Source organism: Lepisma saccharinum, chromosome 8 (assembly GCF_977018435.1).
Source record: "Lepisma saccharinum chromosome 8, izLepSacc3.1, whole genome shotgun sequence".
NCBI lineage: Eukaryota > Metazoa > Arthropoda > Insecta > Zygentoma > Lepismatidae > Lepisma > Lepisma saccharinum.
This window is the reverse complement of record NC_139236.1, coordinates 74,494,830-74,514,071: the sequence shown is the minus strand read 5'-3', so window position 1 is coordinate 74,514,071 and position 19,242 is coordinate 74,494,830. Positions and strand designations below refer to the sequence as shown.

Below are 19,242 nucleotides of genomic sequence, written 5' to 3'. Positions count from 1 at the left end.
AATGTAGCTTGAAATGTACTGAAAACAATGTTTTTTACCCAAGCTATCATTTTTCTTAGATGAGTTATCATAATTACCGCAACTGTCTACAAATGCCGCAAATCATAAGTCAAACAGGGCCGCAATTTTTAAACGAAGTCATATAAAGGAAAATACTACCCTTGCATAGGGGTTACAACAACAAAAATATAGGCTATATAAATAGAAAAAGTTGACCATTTTCTCAATTAATATCTTTTTGGACCACATGGTATTAAATGGCCATATTTTGCTTTATACCTAATATTAATTAAAATATGCAAGTTTGATTAAATTAACGCATATATTGCGTATCAGTGAAAGTTTTATAAAAATAGATCAAATACATTCACAGAGTCGGTTTTATGCAAGGATAATGTTGGAAAATTTTCCGCTTGAAATCATTCACACTGAGAATCGAAACCTGGGTTTACTACGTGGCAGTCCGATGTCATATTTTATCTGCTTTTCTCATATATCAGTATTTACTCAGTTCCATATTTTTTAACATTCACATTCAGAACATAAACATCCATGTCTTACTCGTGATTCGAACCCGGGACCCCTGCTGTCGTAAGGATTCCCAGTAGAATACTGGGAATCCTTATTCGTTGAAGAGAAGCTCTCACAATTATGTACGTTACAAGCGACATATTGTTGCTGCAGGACTCTATATTATCGTCTGGACTTTTGACACGAAATGGTAAGATCAGCTTTTGGCAATGAAGATGCCAATCGACCCGAACAGCAAAACCTAGGACATGTCTGAGGAAAGAATTGACAAGGGTTTTACGACCTGTCAATCACTAACTGCCCGCGTACCGGAGGAGGCGTGTTCTTGAGGGCCTCGCGAAGCGCTCCTGGACAAAACATCTGGTGGTGTAAACCCTGTGCGCGCTCTATCGGCAGAAGAAAGGCGAATTCGGAAAAGGCCTTTCCATGATATACAGTCTTAAACGTCTTGGGTTGATCGCAAGATGAAGATGAACAATTGATAAAATGGTGATGGGACAAACTCAGTGATAGAACCATGCTTGACGGGGATTCAAACCTGAGACTTCTGGCTTCGAAGCGCATTGCACATTACCCTAACCTTATTTCAAACCAGAAATAATACAAATGATCTGAGTCACTGCATATAGGGCTAAACAAATACATAAATTCAGCTGGTTTTTCAGTGATAAAAGCTTCGCACTCCATACACATCCCCAAGATTCCTCATCCTGCCTCCGCCCCACAAGAGACAAGACCTTAATCCAGGGCCTTGTAACAGCCTCGCTGTTTCATCTTGTCCCTCTCTTCTAGGCTGATCCAAGACTGACGCCCTTCCCATTCCATAGACTATAAGATTTGTATCTTGTTAGGGACCTTTAATTAAGGGATCGCAGTTTCCTTTCAGAGCGCTCTGTAATCATGGTGCTTTGATTATCGCAGCGCATGCGCCGTGGAGATTCAAAAGAAGGATGCTCGTTACTTCTCTTGAATGCCCTTAGCTTCATCCCGCAGCATCCGTCTCTTATCTTGTTTGATGCGTTTGCTGGAAACGGGATACATCTTAATTGCGTTTGATGCATTCAGCATCATTGTAGCAGTCGACCCCAACACTGGTTCATCTAATTACTGGATGGCGTGTTGAGACTGACGCAAATCCTTGCCTCTTTCTGTCACAATCCAAAGTCATGCAGGCTGGTGTTCTTAAGTAACTATCTGGGCCTTCCCGATTGCATAATGGTAACGTCGTCGCCTTGTAATCAAGGGTTCCCGAGTTCGATTCCCGGTGGTGGCACATGGTGGTTCGGATCCCAATTTAAACTGTAGGTCCGGTCCCGATGAGCCTATCTGTGTATAAAGTGGACCTAAAACACAAACTTAATCAATGAAGTAACTATATCAGTAGTCTACAGGATTGTTCGAAACTCGTGTAACCAAAATTTCGATGGTTTAAGAGCTCGGTATTGTTGCATTAATGCCCTTTCCCTTACTTTGATTTGATTTTATTATATACAGGGTGTTTCAGTAAAAGCGTGCAAAACTGAAGAAGAAAGAAACGAAGAGGAAAGAAGGAAAGGATGGATTCTCCAAAGTAATCCCGCCTCCACTCGCATACATTCGAGGGTATGCGCTTAGTATCCTGGTATCTTTAAATAAACCAGGGACTTCCGCTTCCGCGTTACTCAACGTGCAAAAATGAAACAGAAAATTGGTGATTCACCACTGAACAATTTGAGATAGGGAATCTAGAGTCGGAGAAGCGTGCATACCGAGATAAGTAGTGGATGTCAGCAACGATCTGGATATTACTTTTCCTGTTCGCTGCATTGAATAGGGAGGCTTTATTACCTGGCCTGAGAGGTCACCCGACGTGAATCTACTCGATACTTCGTCTTGGGATATCTCAAATCGCTTGTTTATAAGTGGACACGGACATGGAATTAGTTTCCAGGAATTGCCGCCGATTGTGATATGATTCGTAACACGCAGGGAATATTTTAAAGGGTGCGACAGAATCTTGTACACTGCTGTCATGCTTGCATTCTGCTTGGCCGCGGCCATTTTGAACAACTGTTGCGAGACACCTAATTGCACGTTGTTAACACCTGTTTGTCAATGCTATGACACCAGTTTCCAAATGTCAAGCATGTAAGTCATGCGCTTAAATCAATGCCAATAAATGTCGCTTCTCATTGTAAGTCAGCAGTGTCATCACCTGTCCATATATGTCATTCTTGTAGTGGACGGTACGTGCCAGAGCTCGACTTGTTTCAGCCCATATCTCGTTGCGCTGGCCTCTCCGAACTAGGTTTCCTATCCCAGATTATTCAGTAGAGCATAATCTATTTCCTGTTTCCTTTTTGCATACTTTTTAACTGAATCACCCTGTGTATATATATTTCGAGACAGATCCTAACAAGGCTCGCCTCGTCTGGAAACCATCTCTGTTGGTGGCTTAATTTCGTGTTTTGCTTCAAGACAAATTGCTTTTGTTCTGAAGACAAAATCTCATTACGTATCTTTTTGCATCTTGCATTAAAGGGAAGTAGGTTATCGCCATTAATAAAAGAGGAATTTACGAGATCAGTTAGGAGAGTTTGTTCCCATAAGCCCCGTTCCCTTCTGATGGGAGATTCCTGAGCGTTGCACGTAGCAATGAGTGGGCAATGGAGGTATCTTCCTTATATTATTCATAAGAGTCGCCCTCGGGCTCCTTCCCCCGAGTGCCGTGACGTTGGGAGCCCGTGGGAAGAAACAGTGTTGCCAGATCATGTTATGAAATATATCTTATCACCAATTTTAGGTATGTAGGTTTAAAGTCAAATTCAATAAGATATCAGTCACCGGACATGTCTAGTTGCTGTATAAATTTTCATTTTCCTCATTTTAAGAACTGAGCAAGAGTGCGATAGGGAAATATCTGGCTCCGAAAGATCTAAGATGGCAACAGTGGGAAGAATGCAGTGCAATGCCTGGTTACGGAAGTGGCGCTTGCCGTGTTCACATTCGAAGTTTTCCCCTCGTGACGTCATAACTTACGGAGTCTGGATCTGCAACGACGCAAGGAGCTTGCGTAATCGTGTAAATTTAATCATTACCGGAGATGTTTGCTCTTTGCTCGGAAGTACGTTGGCATTCATTTCGCGAGGAATTTGGGTCAACAGTCGCCCTCGAACTTCTTGCTTGAGCTTTATTCGCAGATGGCGCTGCGTGCAGTTCGCGCCAAAATGAAAGAAGACACTTCTAGTGTGAGAAATGGCACAAGCGTGAACTGAATTTGCAACCGATTTGACTCTATATTTCATTGAGAACTTCATCTGTGGCTATTTTCTCCCACGGGGGATGGAAAAAGTTCAGAGTTCAAACAATACATTGCCTGTTTTCCCTACTGAAGCTCAACTCGAGTTGCTTATGTTTAACTTGAGCAGACATTTTAGGCGTAATTATTAATAATTTTCGATACTTTTTGCCTTGGGGGGGGGGATGTCCACTCCAAAGCCTCCTGCACGATTTTTTCTCAGTGAGATATCAGGTCCTGCCCTTCAGTCATAGAAACTTGTATTATTGTTGTTTTTGCTATTATTGTTATTATTAATTATTATTATTGCTGCATTATTATTATTATTATTATTATTATTATTATTATTACTTTACAAATCATAAAATTCAAACTGAATTAAAAATACTTTTGCGCTGTATGCAAGTTCAAACTCCAGTCTGCTATCTACGAGATAGAAACTGAATTCGCCTCACTTTCTTTTCATGAACATCTATCACTTCGTTGATGGACAGTTTTTCGTCTTTTTGTACTTTTTCACAAAAGACAGATATTAATCAGATATCACCTAATCTACTGTCCTTCATGGTATGTAGGCTACCTCTGATCCATGTTTTTACATGCCGAAGGGTAGTGTAAAAAAAGTAATAATTGAAAATGACGTTGTGTGAATTATCGAGGTTAGATCTCGACTTTTCGAAATTCCGAACATCTGAGAAATTCCAAAGGATCTTATTTAAAAGAGGCTAATTCTTGATATTTTCTGCCCTATAAATGTTTGAAATTTCTTGAAATTAACAGTTTTTATTCCAGAAGTTGAAAAACAATCACTTGAAGAGAAAATAGTGTGAACAGTTCGAGATTTAATCGGGATAATTCGAAAATTTACCGTCCCGAAAATTTTCAGACCTGATCGGGAAATGGGCAATTTTTTCAGACCCGAACGTCAGAATTATTAATATGTATTTCCTTTCAAATCCCATCCCGACCAAAATTTTTCCATCCTGCACACCCCTAGTTACGGCAGTCAACATGATTCTAATGTCTCTTGACAAAACGTTCTTTCGTTATTTTGTTGGACATAGATTTAATTCCTGTAACTGACATCCTGTCAATCGCAGAAAACAATATTATTTGCAAAAAAATGTTGCTATAATTTCATCATTCGAATTGCATGACCGTTTCCCAGATATCTCGTGGGGGATATAGTGTCCCCTCCCACCTGCTGGCGCCGTTGGTCCACTCAGTGGTGTATTTGTGATTTCATTTTGGGAAGTAAGTATTTTGGGTGTGCAAATTTGTACATATGTTAACCAGTCAGTAAACTAATATATTGCTTTGCGGTTGTTTCTTTCTGGTTTAAAATGGCTTCTGCTGTACTGGAAATTCCAATAAATAAATCTATAAGTACCTTAGAACATTGGTTCGAACCTAGATCATTAAATCTTACTTAATACTAAATTATGACTTAATTTAGAAACAGTGCATTAACATTCTAAGAAATCCCAAACTCGTACACAAAAAAAGCTATCGAATTAATAACCCCGAAAAATTTATTCAAATTTCCATTGCCAGGTTTAAACTTAATGTCTATTTAACCACCTACAAGTTTCTTGTGAACACTTGAATACATATTCGGTGAGGTTGGCCAGTTGCAAAATGGTCCTCCTTTAATCCAGAAGTCTGCATAGTTTTCGGCATGGAAATCTTTGATGACCAGACAATTAATTAATGGACATGAACAATTTTCCAGTTCTGTTTGTTACAGTTAAGAACTGGTATACTGTATGCTTTGAATTCCATTTTCTTTGAGGGGGATAAAAACATACCTGGCAGGGATAAAAATAATTTTGCTTTGCTGGGGATAAAATGATTTTTGGATGTAAAATCCGTGGCATCCCGCCCTTTAATTCTAGCAAACCAACCCAAAAACTAGCCACATAGTATCCTATTTTAGTAAATTTATGGCCGGTTGCACCATATCCATCCAAAGTTCAGCCTAACCAAGTGCCGCCTAAGAGAAGCGGGAGTATGATGACTCATCGCTCCCAACTCAAAAGCCTTCTTGGTGATGGTCAGTTGTATATTTTGAAGTTCCGCCTAGTTAGGTGGATCTTTTTCCCGCGTGCCATACGACCTGGCAACAGAAACTGGAGGAAGGTGTTTTCGATCGTGTTTTGTTTGTGTTTATGGCCTGTAAATATCTGCATGTAATTTCGGAACTGACGGAAACTGAAAATATGTCAAAAAACCAAATATATATTGAAATAAAATTAACCAGATGATCGAGTAATAGGTAATTAATGTGTTGTATTCTCATTCAATGTTAAAGGAATCTGTGATATTACATAATATGGCCCGTAATCTTTCAAACTAGTAGGAAATTATTCTTACAAACTTTTTAAATTATTTTCCACCTACTCCAATTAACATAATGCATAAAATAATATTCACTTTGGAATGAAAAGAATGCTCGACACAAACATTTATCATTCTATATTCTGAATCACAGTGCGTACATACAAACTGCTTTGTTATTTCTCTTTGGTTTGTAACTTTTGATCGATATTGGCACAGGTGAAAGCATGTTCACTACATTAAAAAAATAAAAACCTTTTCTCGCCTTGGGTTACATGTCTCAACTGGTGTAAATATATAGAGTGATATGCGCCAAGGTATCTTAATATATATATATATATATATATATATATATATATATATATATATATCTTAATTCGTTAATCAACGGTTCTATGTACAAGGTACATTTTGTGAATTACTATCATCTCAGCACAAAAGGAATAATCAAACATAATGTAAAGTACTGTGGTATACACATTTGTTTTATTCCACAAAGGAGCCTAGTAAATTTTGTAACATCTCGCCAATTGTAATTGTTCACTTTAATGATATGCCACTAGTAAATTTATTTGCATTCATCCTAAAAGCGTACATTTTTAATACTTTTATTGAAAATTGTGGTTCTTTTTTTATTCTAGGTTTTATGTACAGTATGGCAGCATTTGGGCCAGTCTGTGGGTTTCTTCTTGGTGCATACCTTTTATCATTCCACATGGATTCCTTCTCTAGTGCACCTGTTGGTATAGGTAAGACTTCTTTTTTCTTAATCGTTCATAGGTGGTGGATGCATAGTGCATAAATTCTTCCCTCTAGTTTCAAGTTAATGATTCAGACCCATTGGAGATATTATTTATCATTAAATTTACAAGTCAAATTTCATTGCAATATTTGTAGGTCTCCAGCATGAATTATAAGAAATATAACTTCAGCTAATATGTTGGAACTAGTTCAGAATTTTTCTTTAAAGCTGACATGAATACAAATCGGGACTGGACCAATAGTTTAAGTCGAATCTGAACCACTGTACTACATGCCTCAACTGGGAATTGAATGAAGTGTATAGCGATAATATTGCCACCTTGTAATAATGGGTTTCAGGTTCTATTCCCAGTTGAGGCACATAGTACAGGACTGTTTGTATAGTGGAACCACAAGGAAAGAAACCTGCGCAGACCCCCATCGCGCTGGCGGGTGGGGGAAAAAGACAGGGGGAAGGAGCCTTCAGCCCAGCTCACGTTAGTGTTGCCAGACCTATTGATTTCTCTGAAGAATTCCTTAATAAACTATTGCTATGGAACCTCCAACGGCCTGCTCAAAAACACATTTCCTGCTCATCTTACTTGAACATGGAGGGGAGAGATAGAGTGGAACTCCACTCAGCCATGAAAAGTGCTGTTTGAACTGTGAAATTATGCCAAACAATACTCAATTGTGCTAGGACATTATTATTATTTTATTACTATTACTGCATTACCATGGGCGTCCGGAAGGGGGGCAAAGGGGGCCGTGCCCCCCCCCTGGAAAATGAAAGTCAACCAAAAATTATATATTTTTCACATATAATTTCATTTCAGCTGCAATAATGTTTGTTAATTATTTCATGAATATGATATATTGAAATTTAAGCAATGTTTTTTGAGGGAACAACACTATTATTGGAGAAAATGTGCCTTGTTTGCCCCCCCTGGAAAAAAAATACCTTCCTTGCGCCTGCCTGGAAAAAATCCTGTGGACGTCCATGTACATTACTATTTTTAGATGGTTGTATTTTATCCCACCCTAAACTCTATTTCTATTTTAGTTATTTTACGTCGCTTTTGTGCCTCTACGGGTAAGTACGACAATATGGATGAATGAAAAACTGATGAAATGAATGAAGTGACACAAACACAGTGAAACGTCCTTGCCTTACTATGTAGAAACACTGACTTCGTAGCGTGGGCAAAGTATTTTATACATGTATGTGTGTGTGTGTGTGTCTATTATATATTAAATGCAGCAACATAGAGGCATCATAACTGACGAATAAAGCATGTGAGTGTTAATAACAAGAAATTTGCTAGAGAACGAAGTGGCATAGTTCAACAATTCCAAAGGAAATAATGCACCCCCTCCCCTGTAGTTGCTTGGAACTTTCATCGGCTTGAAAGTACTTAATTTTCTATCGCGGCATGGACGTCCAGAAGGAAGTGCAAGGATGGTTGCCACCCACCCTCTCCTCTTCTCTTCTGGAAAATGAATGTTGACATAAAAGTACCTATTATTTCAGACGTATGAGTTGATTTCAGTCACAGTAATTTACATCCATTATTATAATAGGGATGTAGGAATGTGATAATTTCAAACTCAAGTGGTGTTTTCTGAGACGGCATCATTATTACGGGGTAATATGCCTCGTTTACCCGCCTGATAAAAATACATTGTTTCCCCCTCGATATCCTTGCCCCCCCCCCCAGTGCGCATGCCTATGCCGCCCCCGAGAAGGTCGTTCATCCGCTACTATTAGATCATCGGATTTTGTAGGAGATCTTCTGGTTTCCCAAGGAACAATCTCCCGATTTTTTCAAGTCTGACCTGGCAACACTGCCCCGAGCACCGATAACGGCAGGGAAGATGCGCGAACGCTTTTGAGGGAAGGTTTTTATCCTTGTGGTCGAGCTATAGAATTGAACCCGAGACCCATTATTACAGGTGACAGCATCATCGCTACGCAATTGATGAAGTACTTTCATGGCACGGGGCAGTTTCAGATACAGTGAACAATAATTATGTTCCTAGAGTAAATAAAAAAAATAATACTTCCACATGCGTTCATGTAATATTCTTGTGTTTCATTGTCGCCGACACAAGTCCCTCTTTGGCTGTTTGTGCTCTGTGATGACATCAGTAACTTTCATCCTTAAGGCTTGGTTGGACTTTTGGCCGACGTCAGGGCAGCTGTTTTCGAATTTTTCATCTGCTTTCAAACAAACGTTACAATATCCCAAAATCTGAAAAATTACATATGCTTAGAATTCCTTCTAGAGAATTCATGTGAATCTTCATGTGGCTTGCCGTCACTGTTGTGTACATATTCTTAATAGTTTCATGGCTACATAAGTCTATTAAACTATTGATAATATCTAGACAACAGCAAAAGCAAAGTATATGAAGATTCACATAAATGCTCTAGATGGAATTCTGAGCAAATGTAATTTTTCACATTTTAGAATATCATAGTGGAAAGGAGAGGAAAATTTTTGAGAACAGCTGCCTTGACTTTGGCCAAAGATCCAGCAAAGCTTTAAGTCAATTCGTTAAGTTTGTCTTCAGTTCTTACATTCAGTTTATTTCATGTAACAGTAACTTCACCAGGAGAATTGTGAGTAATAACTAATATGCAAAGTTGGAAAAATTACTTAAAAAAGTAACTTCACACCAAAAGTATTGTGTTAGTTTACTTTGCAGACAGTAATGTACTATTTTGTCATTCAATGACATAGGAATAACAATTCCGATACACTCTAAATATATGTGTAGAAACTGCATCCCCATTATGTGCATACTTATGTAATTGTTAGCCATGATATCAGTGAATTCCAAGAAAATTGTAACCACTATTCTTCATTTGTAAGATATCAATTTTGTTGTAGCGAAAAACTGCCAAGTTCTGAATTTAATTAAGTAACACAACCAAAGTAATGCATTTTGATGTTGTTGAGTTGAGTTAGTGTTTTAAGTCCACTTTATGCACAGTAAGGCTAATTGGGACTGGACCTACAGTTTAAAGTGGGATCCGAACCACTATGTGCCTCCATCGGGTATCGAACTGGGGACCCAGTAATACATTTTGTTATTAAGACGTGTACATTACTGTTAAAATTTTCAATATAATTTTGGTCATGCAATAATAATACAACTATACCAAAAAAGTAATGCATTACCAAATAGCACAATTCTGCATTACGCTGCTCCCCAACTCTGCTAATTGCATTCCTGTTATGAAATTTAAAATTTTGAGCCATGTTCAAAGGTTTGGTATATTTTAAAGTGCATTTATATAATTTCAATTTTTCTTACAGATGCAGACGACAGGCGATGGGTTGGAATGTGGTGGGGAGGCTTCCTTTTGTGTGGTCTACTACTTGTGTTAGTTGCCATTCCTTTCTTTGCGTTTCCAAAAGTCCTCCAGGTATGATATATTTTTCATCTTTATAATAACTGAGTAAAATTAGTAGTCACAGTTTATCACATTATCAGGTTTGCTACGCATCTGAAAAACAGGCAAATTTCCCAAAAAAGATCTAGTTTAGAAACTTGTTTATTTTGTTCTTATGATTCTCAGTCTTGTTCAAAATTATGGTTCCTTCGAATAATAAATTTTCACTTTTATAATACTAGATATTAGAAAGAATAAGAAAGTAGAACTTGCAGTCCAGATATCTTATTGATAACTAAAGTACATTGACAATATGATCATAATTATCAAAAAGGTTGATGAAGATGAGGTTATAGTCTATTCCAAAGAAACCACAACTGTTGGGCCAATGTCAGTTTTTACGTGGGAAAGGTTGACTTTACATTGGTTGGCAAACGGTGGTTGCCAACGTTTGCCCAACCATTGAAAAGTGAGTCAAAATCAGTTTTAAAAACAACTTTTTCTTGCTAAAACAACTTTTAGGAGTATGCAGTAAATTCTAGAGTATAAAGTAAGTGACGTTCGAATATTTCAGTCACAGCACATACTGGAAATATAATATATTTTTATTGAAAGTAGAAGCTATTTTTAACTAGCAGTCACTCACCAGTCCTTTGTCAGCTGCCATGGATGAGAAATGTGTTGGTATTTACTTATTGTTTGTCTCTTTAGCTGTAGTAGAGAACAAGAACATTCTTACAGGTATTATTGTGAAGGTGGTTAAACGATGTTGTGTAAACTAGATTCCATGAAAGGTGGAAAAATAAGTAAACTCTAGAAAGTTTTGTGCTACCATTTGAAGGTATGGTGCCTTGAAAACAATGATACCATGTGACTGAGAAAGTGCTGTGTATTTCTTTTATTTTCATAAATAATTTGTACTATTGTTTACATTTGGCCTCACAATAAATTATGTATATATCAGAACACAAATCTATCCATTCTTTAGTTCCCAGTACGATGTCGTAAAAACCACGCTTTGACCAATGTTGGAACCATGACCAAAAGTTTGTTTTTACGTTGGGCCAACCATTTTCAGTACAGTTGGCCCAACGTTGGACCAACCACTGTTGGTTACTTGGGTTATTTTATAGATCTTAGTCTTGTTGGCATTTCCTATAGAGTTCCTATGTCCAACAAAAATTTCTCCAGATGCTGTGTACTTATAAATGTAAGCAAAAAAGCAGCATTTTCTACAACACTATAAATCTGCTAGAAAATTAAAAATTGTGTATGGTTTATGAAGTTTATGTAGTTTATGAAATTTATCTGTTGTTTTAATATTGTGGAGATCTGTTACCTTAGTCTGAAGGCTAGATGCATGTGAATGTAGCACCAAATACATTTGATGTCAATTGTAATTTTACTTTTTACTCTTCGAATTTTCACGTGTTCTTGTGTGTGTAGAAATTTGCTAAAAAAAAAGTTGTGAAAGTGAATATTCATAATATTTAATGGATTATATATTTAATTGAAAAACACGAGGTTCAAAAGCAAAAATCAAGATGATAAACATATCTGGGAAAATTTCATTTTTGGACTGGAAAGACCTGGAAATGTCAGGCAATTTCGTAATCAAGAAATCATAGCAACCCTGATTATGTTCTCCTCCTTTGAAGAAAATTCTGAAGGAAAGATACAAATTAATTTAAAAGCTGCATTTACTATCTCATTGCCTTTTCTGATGTTGTTGCAATACTGTTTTTATAACAACTGAAAATGTTAGAATACTAAATTCTGTACAAATTATTTATCAATTTAGATGAAAATATACATTTTTGTGCATTTTTACAGTTTCTATCACCTAGAATTAACAACAATTACCATAATAATAGTAATAACAAAACGGTAGCTTCCCCATGAATTATATTTATTTAGTATATAATAAGCTGTCGCTGCAATATATTTTCATATTTGAGATGTGTGATCTTAACTGAATTTTGATATTTGAATTATATCATCTCTCAGCAGATCTTAGTCAGTCATCCATGAAGAATAATTGTTATATTGCCATGTAGTGGGAAACTGTAATTTATATAGGAATTTTTGTCAATGCAACCTTACATTGTAGCCATTAGTGAGAAAAATGTGTATTTCTTGAAAATAAAAATGAAACTTTTCAAAATTTATATACAGAAGTGTGGAAACAATTTTGGGCTAGAGCCCAAATATTATTGTCACCATATTTGCAAATGTGTCACCATATTCGATTTTTTTACACTGATCTCATTAAAGTTACTTTTCTGAACAACCAATAAGCCAGATTGCACTGCATTAACATTTTTTTTCCAAATTGGTGTTGTACAAAAGTGGAAAACAGTTACGTTCAGCACTTTTTAAATGCTCATCGAAAGAGCTTTCATTTGATTTATAATATGTTATGATTGGTAGGAAAATGGTTGAGATTCAAGTGTTTAAGAGATGTGATGTCAACACAAACATGGCTCTTTGAAACATTGATCAGGCCTGTAGCCAAGAAGGGGGCTCGGCTCGGAAGGTTGATCCCTCTCCCCCAAATCCCACAAATATCGTATTTCAATAGTGTATAGTGATAATTAATTTTACTTCCTTATCAGGATTAAACATCTTATATAATAAGTTGTAATATGCTGAGAAATTTATCTTTAGGGCTTCTTCCCCCACTTTTTTGCCTTTAGATGGTGGCTGTTGATAAGGAATGAGCTCCTCCCCCCAGAAAAAAAATATGGTTTTGGACATGACAGTGACCATTGGACTTTTACATTTATTTCAGTTATTGTAGATTTTTTTACCTTGAAAAAGAATGTGTACAAGTTAAGAAATTGGTGAATAGTTAATCTTGGGACGGCATAGGAACCGGTGTGTAATCAGAGCGCAAAACGGTTATTTTGACAAAATCCTGTATCCCTGGCTGCTTTGGGGAAGGGGAATTTTAACATTGTCACTTCTTGCCCAAGTGGTGGGCGTAATTGGTTGTTTGACCGCGAGTTCCTTTGTAGGGAAGCGCGGCAACAGAGTATCACTGCCATAAAGGCAGTTACCGCACCGGATATAAGGACGGCAAAACTGTAGACTAAATAGGACTGTAAAATCAAGCTTTATGAACACTTAAAAAAACGTTGGTGCAATTTGGGCTACTTCTTGTCAAGAAAAATGTCTTGAAAGAGAGGGGTGTGAAATATGCAATGTGGAGCCATATTTCCAATATAACATACTTATTCCCCATACTAGTGAAATAAGCATAATCACTACTATGCGCCACTTAATTTTTTAAACTTTAAATTTGATAAATTTAAACTTTAAATTAATTGTGGCAACATAACTTATTCAAGTGTGTGTGCATGCGTGTGTGTGTGTGTGATGGTCTCTGTGTATATTATCTATATATTTTGCTGTGTATGTGAAAAAATGTACTATACACATATTTATTTATTGAATTGGGAGGGTAGAGTGGTAGAGGCTTAAACATTTTATTTTGTACATTATAACCATAATTGGAATTTGCATTTGTAGTAGTAAATACAAATTAAGTTAATTTTTTTAAAAATAAACTAGCATATTACTTGGTATGCATTTTGAAATACACTTTCTCTTTTTTGTGATAAATTGAAAACAAGGGTTAGTTATGTTGGAGGCCATTTGAGTGATATTATTCAAACTTTTCTTCCAGCGTGAAAAAGAGAAAATTCGATTGATGGAGAAATCAAGGCCAGATTCATCAAGGCATCAACTCCCTCAAGAAAACTCCGCAGTTCAGGGCCATACAAATGACACTGGATATGGAAAGGATGTTAAAGGTACAATACCATACACCTCTGCAGGCAGTTTGTTAATCATAATGTATACCATGTTATATGTGGATTGGACAGGGTTTCTCATCCATATCAAAAGAGGTTTGAAAATATCAAAAGAAGTTGAAATGTAGATGAAAAAAATATTTCCGCCTGCCATCTTGAAATGCTTTGGCTGATTTCACTCAATGCAATACCAGATCAGCTGTACAAGATATCTAGTTACTATATAAATTTCTGGGTAAAACGTTTAATGTTACTGCCCTTATCATGGTCACAAAATTGGTGACTTTGACCCCCTGCGCCCCTCTGAAATCACAACTTATATTACAAGGTTCTGATTAAAAACTTTTAGCTGAAGTGATGCCCTAAAACTGCTGTAACTTTTGTTTCTTATTCTGCAAGAATATGAGCTTCACGTTGTTGCTTGATGGAGAAAAACAGTTCTTTGTCCGCCATCTTAAAAAGTGTGTTCCGGTTTTTTATCAACTGCAACACAAGACCATTTGTGTAGATCACTAATCTGCTATAAGAATTTAAGCCTGAAAACTCAAAATTTATGACTGCAAAATGCACTTTACATTAAAAACAGGTTATTATTAAATAATCAGCAATGTTATTGTTCATATTTCAGATATTCCACGTTCAATGTGGAGGCTAGTCTGTAATCCTGTATATGTTGTAACCTGCCTCGGAGCCTGCATGGAACTGGTCATCGTATCAGGATTTGTGGTCTTCCTACCAAAGTATCTCGAAACTCAATTCAGCTTGGGTAAGAGCCAAGCTAGTGTTTTCACAGGTAAGTCTTGTTTGTTTGCATACGAATCAATTTTATGACCTTCTTTTACCCTCAAGTGTGGAATTTTCTGAATAAGTCATTGCTGGAAATTGTAGATTTTTTTACCAGAATTCTGCTTAACAAAATTAACTGAAATGAAACACTAGGATTTGCCCCCCTTCTCCTTTTATGCAGTATTATTTTTTATAGAATTGCTTTCTTATTCCATGACAATGTAAATAATAGAATTATCAAATACAATTATACAATATATGACTTAAGTGATTAAACTACCAAAACTTTATTCATTTTTTTTGGATTTAAATTTTTATTTTCCAAACATGTGATGTGATCGAACTTTCTCATGATTAAAATGTAGAGATGTGACATTTAAACTGACTATGAGAATAAGCAATGATAATGTCAACATTTTTTCTGATGTATTTGTGAATATTAACATTTTGTAACATGGATATGTTACCTAATGTGTATAATACGTCAGAGAAAGGTATCTAAAAAGGATTTTGAAGAAGTAATTACAACTAGAATGTATTAAACCAAAAAAATGGCAGTTAAGAAACCTCAAAAATAATTAAAATGCAATAAATACCTGCAAATATGTTGAAAAAGATCAATGATCACTTAATTGTAGATGTCAAAGTTTAAGTCCATTTTGTGCTCAGTCAAGCTCATTGGGATTGGATCTATAGTTAGGAGTGGGGTTTGAACCACTGTGCAATGTGCTTCCAGCCCAGATAACATGAAAGCTTGTGGTGAACTTGAGGTAGCTTTTCAAAGCCAGTTGCACATGCAGTAACCAGTTGGCTTGATTCAAGCCTGATACAAGCTTTTGCTTACCATTATGTACTTGCAGCAAGTTTTGTCACTTTACATGGAAAGCTTGTTTCAAGCATGAAGCAAGCTTACTGTGCTATCTGGGAATAAGGATTGAACCTTTGATAAATGGTGGTGACATTACCACTGTGCCACCAGGATGGCACTTTGTCTAGTGTATATGATAAATAACTATAAACATAAATTTATGGAATATAAGTTGTTGTGGTAGCCATGCAAATTAAGTGGTCGACTTTCAATCCTAGGAAGTGTCCATCATTTTCTTGTAATCATCACTCACTCTCATTGTTGCAATTGCTGGCCTCCCCCGATGGCGTAGTGGTAGCTTCGTTGCTTTGTAATCAAGGTGTCCCAGGTTTGATACCCGGTGGAGGCACATGGTGGTCTGGATCCCACTTTAAACTGTAGGTCCAGTCACAATTAGCCTTACTGTGCATAGAGTGAACTTAAAAACACCAACTATATCAATCAAGTACTGTAAAATAACAAAAATAGAACAGAATACAATATCCAAGCCAGGAAATAGTTTTATTCTGCGTGCAATAATGTTGATACTCTTTGATTGCTTTTAGGTAGCATTGCCATTCCCGGAGCATGCATTGGGATATTCATGGGAGGCTGCCTGCTGAAGAGGCTAGAGCTCAGGCCCAAAGGTGCCGTCCAGTTTGTTCTGGTGTCCAACACCATCTGTCTTGCTTGTTATGGACTGTTATTCTTCCTTGGCTGTGACAATGTCAAGATGGCTGGTACCACTATACCATATTTTAACAGGTAAGTTTTCATGCAGTGTGTGTGTACATTCATAACATGCAACATGCCCCCCCCCTCCCCATCATATACAAAAAGGAAGAAATACAATAAACTGTGGTCCGTGCGGCATGGTTGTTTTTCTATTGTGTAATACATTTTTATTTATTACTAGCACCAGGAAGTTGATGACCTAAAATTAATTTTCGCTCTTAAACTGAAAGCTTGATGTTTTCATAAAGTAGTTGAGTAATTTGATAAAATGCATTGTTTGGCAGTTTTTACTTCAAGGTTACATAAAATACACCACAAAGGTTTTCTGTAGAAGTCACATCGCTGATGTTTCTGTTGTTTCATAGGCGCCGACTCCATGGGGCTTGAGCCCCCCCAATGTTAACGATGCTTAAGAGGATCTAATGTATTATTTTGCTTCTCTTGTAGAGTTTACTCTGAATTGTGCCACATGAACTTAACTTTAAATACACATTTGAAATGTTCTAGACCATCAACTTTGAGGGGCTATGATCAGAGACAGCAAAACTCATGACTTATTACTATATACTAAGTATGTAATTATGAGTATTGTTAAAATTTTTACTAAAGGGAGTTTCAAAAGATGCTGTGCATGAACTAGGGTAGTGGATGGGACGTTCGGGCTACAAATGGGTCTCGCATGACATTCAGAATGAGCTCATTGATATATTAGGGAGATCTGTTTTGCGCTCCGTGGTAGCAGATATTAAAAGTCGGGAATATTTTGATACTATGGTTGACGAAACTTGTGACATATCCATCCGTGGACAATTAATAGGGGCATGCATATTTCGTTTCTGACGAAAAAACGAAATTTGAAAAAACACATTGTAGTGTTAATTTTTCATGTTTTTGAAAGGTCTGAGGTGCATTTTGTGACCATATTTTGTCACGAAATAATGCGAAATGAACTGCAAAAAGCGAAATTAACTCTTAAACACGAAATTCAGGGTTTATTCACCGACGCGACACCTTCCGAGGTCTGAATTATCCTGAGAGTTATGCAATTCCCGGAAAATTGATTAATTCTGCTGTTAATATTGGAGAAGCAAAAATGGACTCCTTTACACAGAAATAAACTTAATACTCTGATAACTACATGGATGTGCTATTAGAAGTGAAATGTTAATTCTGTGGAATAAGTGTAGTTTTTAAATCAAATTTAGGATTATTTTCACAATTTTAAAACCAATATGTATTTTTATATACCACTTTTCATCCATTTTTTCACCGCTATAACACCGATATTTTATTTTATTTACCGCTTTTGAACCCGAAATTGACTCAGTTTTTGTACCGAAATTTTGCCTTTTTATTTACCAAAAATATGTGCCTCTAACAATTAATATTCTGCATTCGAACTGTGAATAAAAATTTTGATATATTTGAGGATTTTATGGGCTTTTATGAGATTCCGAACACTGAGGCTAAAACTTAAAAAAGGGAGAGAGTGAGTCATTCATTAATTTATTTCAGTGATCAGAGCCCCCCCAATAATTTTGACAAGTCGGTGCCCCCTGTGTTGGTTGTTAGTTTTGTTTTACTGTTTTTTTACATTGTGAAGAATAGAATAATGTGCCAAGAATATTGTAGTGTTATTTTAAATTAATATTTAATATTGAAGTAAAGCTAATGTAAAAAGGTACAGTTCCTTGTTGATATAGCACCATGGGTAAGGCCCCACACATTCTTGATCTTGGCCATTATGGAGGGGATGTGATCAGCAACGGATGCCTTTACCCCCCAGTGTTGCCCCCAGCTACCCATTGATAAAGTTAATATGCTGATCATTTCTTTTCCAGTTCGAAACCTGAACCATTCCAAGTGAATTTAACAGCAGCCTGCAATTTTGGCTGTGAGTGCCGAATGACCGATGTGGAGCCTGTGTGTGGCAACAACGGACTCACTTACTTCAGTCCATGCCATGCAGGATGTACTGCATTGTCTTCTCGGTCTAACTACACCAACTGTGCCTGTAAGTTTTTTTTATACATCATCAAATATATAATATCACATGTTTATAAATATCAGTAGCGTGAGGTGACCATTTACATAGCCGAAGCACTGAATATATAATTTTGAAATAAACAGTAGTACATCAAGGGCAGGATTGCCTTGATAAAAACTCCGCACGCCACTGCTTTGCAGCATTTTAGTCTTTCACGGGCTCCGCAAAAATGACTCTCGACACTTTCGGGGAGCCTAAGTATCCTGGGAATTATGCAAAATGTGAATTGCATGCCGAAGTAGAAGCAGTGCTTTGGTAGCTTACCTTGTATGCACGCCACTGATAAATATATATAAAATGGAAATATTTGCACCATACTTGGCATGCACTAACATTTAGAGCCATGACATGAAAAGCTTCCACCTCTCCCAGACTTTTTCTTGTAGTTCATGGTTCTCACAAGCACATAAACATAATTTTTGATGTAACATTTCTGGAGAACATACGCTTCCTTCATCAGTTATAACAATGTACTAAATTTAACAAAAGTAAAAAGAAGCAGTTTACAATGAATCTTATCAATAATGTTATATTGTTGAAACAAGCTTTTTTTTTTTTTTGTTAAAGTTTTAAAGTTTAACAATTAACCTGTCATGTTTCAACAATGTAACATTTTGTAGCCAAAATGTAGCAATTTTTCTTTATTCTTCTCACATTTTGTACCATTAATGTACTTTAATGCATAATCACACACATTTTCTCTGTTACCAACAATCAGAATAAGTT

General features: G+C 36.6%; 1 protein-coding gene across 3 annotated transcripts in view; it reads left to right on the top strand.

Moving 5' to 3' along the window:
* Positions 1–19,242, top strand: part of Oatp30B (Organic anion transporting polypeptide 30B) — a 260,401-nt gene that overhangs the window by 230,202 nt on the left and 10,957 nt on the right. For all 3 annotated transcript variants that reach the window (XM_083126930.1, XM_083126928.1, XM_083126931.1), the window contains 6 exons: positions 6,787–6,894; positions 10,210–10,319; positions 13,975–14,101; positions 14,730–14,894; positions 16,301–16,499; positions 18,311–18,483. In XM_083126930.1, coding sequence (XP_082983056.1) covers positions 6,787–6,894; positions 10,210–10,319; positions 13,975–14,101; positions 14,730–14,894; positions 16,301–16,499; positions 18,311–18,483 — 882 coding nt within the window. The remainder of the gene's footprint in view (positions 1–6,786; positions 6,895–10,209; positions 10,320–13,974; positions 14,102–14,729; positions 14,895–16,300; positions 16,500–18,310; positions 18,484–19,242) is intronic.